The 9,104-nt window shown below is 43.4% G+C and overlaps 2 protein-coding genes across 2 annotated transcripts in view; both read left to right on the top strand.

Annotated features, from left to right (window-relative positions):
* Positions 1 to 1,972: 1,972 nt before the first annotated feature.
* On the top strand, positions 1,973 to 4,459 carry Pmar_PMAR014504 (DEAD box ATP-dependent RNA helicase, putative; the record flags this gene model as incomplete). The annotated part of the gene is made up of 7 exons (XM_002779365.1): positions 1,973 to 2,015; positions 2,063 to 2,168; positions 2,335 to 2,445; positions 2,504 to 2,607; positions 3,580 to 3,689; positions 3,943 to 4,012; positions 4,359 to 4,459. The coding sequence occupies 7 exons, from the start codon at positions 1,973 to 1,975 to the stop codon at positions 4,457 to 4,459; spliced, it is 645 nt and encodes a 214-aa protein (XP_002779411.1).
* Positions 4,460 to 4,616: 157 nt separating this feature from the next.
* Pmar_PMAR014505 (helicase, putative) overlaps positions 4,617 to 9,104 on the top strand; it is a gene marked incomplete at both ends in the record, with an annotated part of 5,183 nt that continues 695 nt past the window's right edge. Inside the window, 11 exons of the mRNA XM_002779366.1 lie at positions 4,617 to 4,702; positions 4,742 to 4,908; positions 5,637 to 5,717; positions 5,766 to 5,811; positions 6,169 to 6,244; positions 6,623 to 6,681; positions 6,725 to 6,797; positions 7,131 to 7,254; positions 7,302 to 7,381; positions 7,882 to 7,981; positions 8,537 to 8,681. Coding sequence (XP_002779412.1) covers positions 4,617 to 4,702; positions 4,742 to 4,908; positions 5,637 to 5,717; positions 5,766 to 5,811; positions 6,169 to 6,244; positions 6,623 to 6,681; positions 6,725 to 6,797; positions 7,131 to 7,254; positions 7,302 to 7,381; positions 7,882 to 7,981; positions 8,537 to 8,681 — 1,037 coding nt within the window. The remainder of the gene's footprint in view (positions 4,703 to 4,741; positions 4,909 to 5,636; positions 5,718 to 5,765; positions 5,812 to 6,168; positions 6,245 to 6,622; positions 6,682 to 6,724; positions 6,798 to 7,130; positions 7,255 to 7,301; positions 7,382 to 7,881; positions 7,982 to 8,536; positions 8,682 to 9,104) is intronic.

Below are 9,104 nucleotides of genomic sequence, written 5' to 3' on the forward strand. Positions count from 1 at the left end.
GAGAGAGTGCATCGCTCCGCCAGATTATCGCATTTTGTTTCAATTTTTTGTCTCCACTACTTTTCAGTGAACTTGTAGCATTCTAGAACACCACCACTACATCATGATAAGTGAACCTGTTGTTAAGGAGGACGACAATGGAAATGTTAAAATGGCTTCTGCCAGGTATGGCGGGACTTCACCAACAGGGATCGCTTAATCTTTCTAGTACATGGATTATATCAAATATTGAAAATTTCGCTGCTTTTTATTGGAAGTATATTGCAGTGTGGGAAAATATGTACAGTATGGTCAACTACATGTGTGGGCGACAAAATGAAAATTTTGGGGAAATTTCGGGGTCGTACTCTAGTTCGTATGCAAACTCCTATAATTAGTGAGGAAACTCCTGAGCTCAGTTGAGGGAAGCGAACATATATTCCTACTCCAACATTGGTATATCGATACGGAGTTGGAAACGCATCTATAATTGCCAACGAAAGATCTCGGGTGTATCAGATTATAGTAGGAATTCCCCCATCATCGAACTAGACTAACCCTGAAGACACTATACCGGTTTTCGTTCTATTGTAGACCTGCTGATGCTATTGCTACTACATGACTGTGTGTAATTGTGCATACTGCTGACCGTGTATTGTCGGAAATCATAGCGAATCTTGCGCACAGTATAGAATTTGCAGCTCATGATGCAACACTTATTGAATCGTTGGGGTCTACTAATACGAATCTATGGGATAGGATCTTGAGAATTGTGATCGAAACTGGAAGTTTGTAACTTCTTACTACATATACAATGAAATATAGTGCGTCTGCCTTCATGTAGATACATTCCACCATATAAACGTAACCAGCTAGCCGGGACCGTCGCCGATGGTCAATCATTTCTTCCACAAGTAAGATGGTTGGTGTAGCGGTGTGATTGTTGGTTGGCAATCGTGAGGTTGCTGGTTCGATACCAACTGGATGTATTTTAGAGGGGCACCAGACATCTCGAGGAGTCCTTCAGCCCTAGTGTTCTCAAAGCCTCTTCATCCGCCTGGAATCACGGTAACTTGGCAAACAGGGAACACAGCGGAAGAGTCAAAGAAAGGGAAAACGATGCTTTCGCGTAGTATAATTCATCAACCGAATGGTTGAGACTCTGCTTATCTTTAGACACTTTCATCACTCCAGCAGCAAAGACGACCGTCGAGGTGAGGGGGGTATAGTTCTTATTTAACGTCTAGTGCGCATGAAATCGTCTGTGAAACTTCGATAACGTGGATTAGAATATGCCCGAGAAATGGTACGCTTTTATCAGGCTACCGTAATCGTCGATATACTAGTGGTTACGCAGAAGATGATGTTAAGAGTAATCTCGGTCGGCGGAGATTCGCTTCGAGTAGTTACGGCGATGGGAGATCGCCGATCGCCTCCCTGTCTGGATTTGCGTCGAAGAAAGAGTAATAGAGAATTCTGGGAAAGGCTTCCTACGTAGTTTATGATGGGAATAGTAATTTTTCTTTGGAAATTATGACAAAGTGTAAATTATCAAGGATGAATTTTTATGATAAAATTGGGAGGAAAGTATTGGAATGCCCAGCTGGGCGATCTGAGGGGCCTCTGGCGCCACCATAGTTTGGCATAGCATGTCAGCTATGATCGCTAATAGATGCTCTCTATAGAGAATTTATAAATGCTTACTGAACGTTTTCTATGTGAGAGATATTTCATCGACTTGAACTGTTCAAAAAAGTGACTGATTTTAGCCAGCATTATACAGTCTTCTTGAGCTCTTCGCTAAATCTGCGTATGGCACATTGATAGCATCGCTCCTCATCATTTCGAACTAAGCGAAACAGGATCATTGCTTCAAGTGTGTACTTGAAGTCATTGGCACAACGCACGGATTGATTATTCGAATAGTTGAATATTTAGCGATCGCTGTCCGTAGGGAAATACTGTCGTTATTCGCGTTGTTAGGCCGGCACATATGTCTAGTGATCGTCTAGACTGGTCCCAGCCAGCGTCCAGAGGTAGTGGAAAAATGCCTCTACTGGGGATCGAACTTGCGCCCTGTTAGGAGATGGTACTTGGTTGAGACGTGGAGGTCGCAGGCCAGTCTGTGAAGACGCTCGAGAGATCTTCGAGCAGAGTAACGCTATGACGACTGGAATCAATTTCAACGAGTAGGAATAGTAGCAGGCCTGGTAGTGATGTGAATTGAAAGATTTACGGTACAACAGTTGTAACACGAGAACTCCGGCGTGCGATTCGGTTAATAACAAGCAGTTACAAGGCTCGCTCTCTTCCCTCCAACTTTATGTGTGTAGTTGGCGTTATGTTGGTTATAAGATACGATAAAATTCCAACGGAGGTGTCTGGGAAGGGCGCTGCTGGGATCGGCCATATTGATTCTTTCGGCGAAGCGAAGCTAGATGCAGGCATATTGAGAAATATTGAAAAGTAGGGGATAGTTTTGTGGCGCAGCGGTCACAGGGTGGTGGTGGTGGTGGTGTCGTAGATGTGGATATACGAAGCCGACACCTGTGCAGAAGCATGCTATACCTGTTGTTATGGCTAAACGTGATCTGATGGCGTGTGCGCAGACTGGGAGCGGCAAGACTGGTAGTCGCTCTAGAGGCTCTCCTGTAGTGAACTTATAGTAATCAAATTGGAACGTAGTACTCGCTTCATGCAGTGTGGGAAAATATGAATATGGTTATCGCCATGTGTACAATTTTGGGGAATTTAGGTGGGTTTTTGTATACTTCCACTCTAGGTTGTATATAAACTCCTTTTTGGAACTCCTGAGCTCAGCTGAGGAAAGCGAACATATATTCCTACTCCAACACTGTATAGGAAACTCCTGAGCTCAGCTGAGGAAAGCGAACATATGTTCCTACTCCAACACTGTATAGGAAACTCCTGAGCTCAGCTGAGGAAAGCGAACATATATTCCTACTCCAACACTGCATAGGAAACTCCTGAGCTCAGCTGAGGAAAGCGAACATATATTCCTACTCAAACACTGTATAGGAAACTCCTGAGCTCAGCTGAGGAAAGCGAACATATATTCCTACTCCAACATTGTATAGGAAACTCCTGAGCTCAGCTGAGGAAAGCGAACATATGTTCCTACTCCAACACTGTATAGGAAACTCCTGAGCTCAGCTGAGGAAAGCGAACGTATATTCTTACTCCAACACTGTATAGGAAACTCCTGAGCTCAGCTGAGGAAAGCGAACATATATTCCTACTCCAACACTGTATAGGAAACTCCTGAGCTCAGCTGAGGAAAGCGAACATATATTCCTACTCCAACACTGTATAGGAAACTCCTGAGCTCAGCTGAGGAAAGCGAACATATATTCCTACTCCAACACTGTATAGGAAACTCCTGAGCTCAGCTGAGGAAAGCGAACATATATTCCTACTCCAACACTGTATAGGAAACTCCTGAGCTCAGCTGAGGAAAGCGAACATATATTCCTACTCCAACACTGTATAGGAAACTCCTGAGCTCAGCTGAGGAAAGCGAACATATATTCCTACTCCCACACTGTATAGACTAATAAGTGCCGTGGTGTTAATCTACAGGTGCGTTCCTACTACCCACGATTCACAGAATGATCGAGGAGGGACCGCCAGCATCAGTGAACAGCTCTGTGAAGAACGGTGGAAGGTGGAAGGCTTATCCAGTGTCGCTGGTGAGATAATAATAGTTGTTTTTGCTCGAAAGTATCAGAATTTAAAAAATAGTGTTTGCTATGCACTTTGCTCTGGAACGATGAATATCGACCCGTTGATGGCGGGGCGGCGTAATACTCGGTGAAAAAATTATGAAACTTACGTGTTTCCGCGACCGATAACTCACTCGCGTGAATTGTGAAATATGTATTTCATTAATGTTTTTCATATCACGAGTAAAACTAAAATGTAGATAAGATGGTATCGATTTAGGTCCTTGCTCCTACGAGGGAGCTCGCGTCGCAGATATTCGAGGAAGCCAGGAAATATTGTTATGGAACTGGTAAATAGGTGTGGAACATGATGTGTTTGATAAGCACACGCTTACTCTACCCACTGGGGACGACATTTTTTTTCTGGGCGAAAAAATGGAGAATGATATTCAGGATTTGTTCACCGTGCGATACGCAGTTTCTATGTGAAGTGTAGTTAAGATGGAGTCTAAGAGGATTCACTTATGCTGTCATCCTTGTTCGTGAATAATAGTAACATTCTAGTGACACTAGTGTAATTCTAGTGACATTCTAGTCTATTCTAGTGACACTATGATAGTGTAAAACAAGCTGAAGGATAGGCTGGGGATTCCCCTTGAGCCCTTTATTGGTTCGATAGTCGCTACGTTATTGTAGGTATAAGATCGGTGGTGGTATACGGCGGAGCGGAGATAGATTGCAGCTCAGGGAATTGGAAAGAGGCTGCGATTTACTCGTTGCAACGCCGGGGAGATTGACAGATCTAATCGAGAGGTGATCAGTGTGACGTTTTGGTAGAGTGGTAATGTTCGCAGTTGTTATGCTGGAGGGCGTGCGTTCGATCCTCGCATATGTTATAGGTATCGTATATCACTGAGCCAAGTCAGTTGTCTTATATTTGACGAAGCCGATAGAATGCTGGACATGGGATTTGAACCTCAGATCAGACGTATCGTTGAGCAAGAAGATATGCCTTCATCTCGCGAGGGGCGTCAAAGTAGGTCGGATCGCTCATACGATGCTTCGTGGTGCTAAACGAGGCTTCCTCTTCTTCTTCTTCTTCTTTTTGTCGTTGTTGTCGTTGTTGTTGTTGTTGTTGTCGTTGTTGTCGTTGTTGTTGTTGTTGTTGTTGTTGTTGTTGTTGTTGTTGTTCTTCTTCTTCCTGTTCTTCTTCTTCTTCTTGCGCAGCACCCCTTCGACCAGGCGAGTAATAGCTAGTATAGAGGTATAGCTGCAGGCTCAGTCACTGCTGTCTGAGCCCGCAGTATGAGCCGGTAGATAGTGTGTTACACGGCAGAGAATTCGATAAATTTCGATGTTTGATATTACGCTGATAGCAGTTTGTATACGAATTTGGGAAGGAGTGTACAGAAACCAACAAGAATTCCCTCGGAATTTTCATAGTACCACCGACGCATGTAGTAGACCATGTGAATATTCTCACACACTGGTGTTAAAATGGTGTCTGTGGAGGATTTCCCCGCTAGTTGTAAAATACAACTTGTGAAAACAGAGACGCTAACACAACTCGTGGTAGCGTCTCCGTTTTCATTGATGCACGGGCGCTTTCCTCTCATGTTGAGATTGTCAACAACATACTTAGTTTTAAGGCTATGTAGTGGCAATAGGAGATAGAGTTGATGTGTTGGTTGATGGTTACAGAGATAGAGACATACACAGTTCGATAATCTATCCGAGCTCGTTGCGAAAAGGCTCATCTTTTCTCATGAAATGGTGCATACGATGTCAATTTCGATTTACTGTTCAACTGCTTTTTTCCTCTTACGCTCACTGGTTTGAGGATCCTGGAAGTTTCCGAGAATGCAAAAATACTCACAGAAGAATCACCGTCTGGACTCTTGAATGGAATCGCGCTTGACATAAACTTTCATTCACTGCTTGTGATGTCGAGCTGCGATTAGTGTAGTTGGTCAGGCACCATGTTCTCTGCTACATTCCCCAAGGAGATTCAGCAGCTCGCGAGGGACTTCTTACATGATTATATTTTTCTCACGGGTGAGTTGCTTGGTCTGTCTGTCCGGCTCTGTGAGTACCACGTCTCAGTTGGCCGGGTTGGTTCGACGCACAGTTCAATTCGACAAGTACTGAGGTGAGCTTGGGAGGAAGGGCGGAGGAGGGCAGTAGTTTGAATAGCATCTTGGTGAATTTGGGGTTTATAGTTTGATCGGAGCTTGTTTTCAGCAGTAGTTAGAGGGGGTGAGGTTGCTGTTGTAGGCTACAACAAAGGTCCTAAGCACCTTGGATCTGTGTACAGCTGTAGCATAGGAAGATATGCATATGCTTAACTTTGCGTGTTGGCGGCAATAGAAAAATCGTGAATAAACTTGAGAAATTCTTGCTGGTTTTCGTATACGTCTACCCTAACTCGTATAGTTAGTGAGAAAACTCCTGAGCTCAGCTAAGTGTAGCGAACATATATTCCTACTCCAACACGGTGTTGTTGTAGATATGTGGAAGATAGCGACAAGTACAGAGACCTACGCCGCTTATTGGAGGAACAATCTGAAGAAGGGCTTACTTTGGTGAGAAAGGGTTGCCCCTGTGTATGCAGCATTTCCAGGTCAAACTAGTTTTTTTCCGAAAATTTTAATTTTTTACCTATCTCGTTGACATCTTATTCATGATTTCAATAAGACGCCAAGAAGGTTAGTATTATACCTGGTCTATTCGAGAGTTCAGGAGTCTAATTTGAGCATGGAAATGTACAATGATGATGTCAGTTATTCAAAATATGGGTAAAATGTTGACGAAAAAGTTAGAAAAAACTAACCAACTGGGCAAAAAAATTAACTTTTCTTTTTAGAACTTTTCTTAATTTGACCTGGAAATTCTGTGTACTGTAGTTCACCACCGTTCGTGATTTGCTGGGACGATGAGGATAATAGTGTTTTCTCGAGCAGATATTCGTCGAAACTAAGAGGCGTGCAGACGAGTTGGAGCATGTACTGTGCCGCGATCGGTAAGGTTATCATGTGTCTGGTCATGGGCATACGTACATATAGATACCCGGCGACCTCTATTCATGGGGATCGGAGCCAAATGGAGAGGGAAGAAGCATTGCGTGAATTCAAATCGGTACGCTCTGAGTTTCAACTTGTTAGAATTCCCAAGCACGACACAGTGTTTGTTTTCCTCAGCTGCTATCAAAAGTTTCCTCAGTAGTTATAGAAGTTTGTATAGGAAATCGGGAAGAAATGTTCAGAAACTAACAATTTTCATGTGGTCACCAACACATGTAGTTGACCATGTGCATACGTTCTCACACTGCTCGCTGAAGATGAAACTCTTTCGCTTCATCATAGATGTGTTATGGTTTTTGTGTGATCTTGTTGATCTTAGTGGTTCGTGAACTGAGGTTGTCCGTGTTTGAAGTCGTGTTGTTGTAAAGTAGTTTTTATCGTTGTTTAGGGCGTTAGGCCGATACTAGTAGCAACAGATGTAGCAGCTCGAGGATTGGATATCAGTCATGTTAATCACGTTATCAACTACGACTTGCCCCATAACATCGACGATTATGTTCATCGTATAGGAAGTAGGATGCGGAGTAGTTTGGTTGGGACTCGCCAACTGAGTGTTCAGGAACCGGTAGGGTTGGCAACCTTGGTACGGCGACGTCATTTGTTAACGAAAGTGGACGCGCGATTTTGCGAGATCTTTGGGTGAGTCTACTGATGGGAACGGCGTGTGATGAGAATATGCAAGGCGCGAAATCAAAAATGCCATTTCTTGTCTGAGAAGTTTTTGCTCAACTTGACGGAAGTATTGAGCCGATTCCTTCACCAAACATCTCAGATGAAATTTGGAAAAAATTTTTCAACCCTCTGCGCGCATCTACTGTAGTCGTATGGTAAGTTTTGGACCACCCTACGACGCATCTTTGAGTATAAACTCGACATCTCTGAGTCGTAGATGATGATACTTTGGTTGTTGCGGTGTAAACAGTCCACCCTCACTGTCCAGGGGTGTTAGGGACTTGGGTGTAGCACTGATGTATCGAACTTAGAGCACTGGTCTACTCTACCTGTTGGTAACATTTGTCAGTTGGACTTGAGCATTGCACTAGTGTTAGTGGTATTGTAGCAGCGAGTAGAATGTAGCCCGGCCGAGCGCAGTTATGATCTGCTCATGGTGTGGTATGTGGACATGTATTATTTGATAGGCACTTCTCGAGGAGAATGAGCAAGAGGTTCCTAGTTGGTTCTTATCATTAATGCGTGATGTTAACTCTGCTAGAGAAACCAGGTTTGCTTCTGGGAAGGGTGAGTAGCAGTGCTATTAATAACTCTTACACTTGACAGTAGAAAGTCTTGGGAGACGATCTCATAGAGTGGTAAGACTGTTGCATTTAGACTTAGCATATCACATACTTGTAATTTGCGAACCAAACAGTTATACATATGTAGATCTTAGAGAGTATGGTTGTAGACTACAGAACGCTTTTAAAACGTCGGTGTCAATCGATTCACATTGTTATCTTGTTGATATTACTCAAAGTTGACTTTTGAACTCACAAAAATCGAGAATATCACTTTAATCGTCTGGTTCACACTTTTATGACGTACACTACCCAGACATGTCTATTCAATAGACTCTATTGTTGTTACCCATTTATTTACCACTCTCTCCACTGCTTATCTATCCATATCATCATCTATGTTGGTCTCACTAGTCTAGTCTAGCGCAGCAGATTGAAGTACGACAATTGTGACGGTAATTGACGATGAATTGATTCTCTACTTTTGTGATACCCTCTCTAAGAAATGTTCATGATGAGGTTCGGGATTGGACATTTTATCAAAGTGCTTTGTGGTCAGGTCGTTACAAAGGGTCTTCTCGCGGTGCCTCATTCGGCTCACGTGATGTCCGCCAGTACTCTAGTGGTGTTGATTTCCGACGTTTCGAGATCGATGATTTCCGTTCCAGAGGCTTTTCTAGCCCGAGGAAGGGCGGTGGAGAAAGGTGAGAAAATGAATTTCGCTATCTCATACCATTCCTCGGCGAAATCGTCCGGTGTACATGGCAGTGTAACTTTGTTATCAGAAGTGGCCGCTCAGCTGCGTCATCATCTTTCAGTAGGAGCGATGGACTCATCAGAGGTCGGCCTTCATCGGGTTCATCACCGTACTTGTTGTAACGCATAGTTCTCCTGTAATCACTATTGATAATAATACATGCTATATGTTTATAGCTTTCCGTTTCGGGTTATGGGTGCCAGGGCTAATCCTGGCTTGTGTGACCCACATGTGTGTTCGTTTTTGGTAGTCCGAAGCGGAGAAAGTGCATCTGTTTTTTCCATTTTTCTACGCATGATTTCACGATCAAACTTCCACATGATCAAGTTGTTTAGATGCGAACTACACGAATGATTATTAGTTTCAATAT

The sequence above is a fragment of the Perkinsus marinus genome, assembly GCF_000006405.1.
Source record: "Perkinsus marinus ATCC 50983 genomic scaffold scf_1104296947560, whole genome shotgun sequence".
In the NCBI taxonomy this organism is placed as follows: Eukaryota; Perkinsozoa; order Perkinsida; family Perkinsidae; genus Perkinsus; species Perkinsus marinus.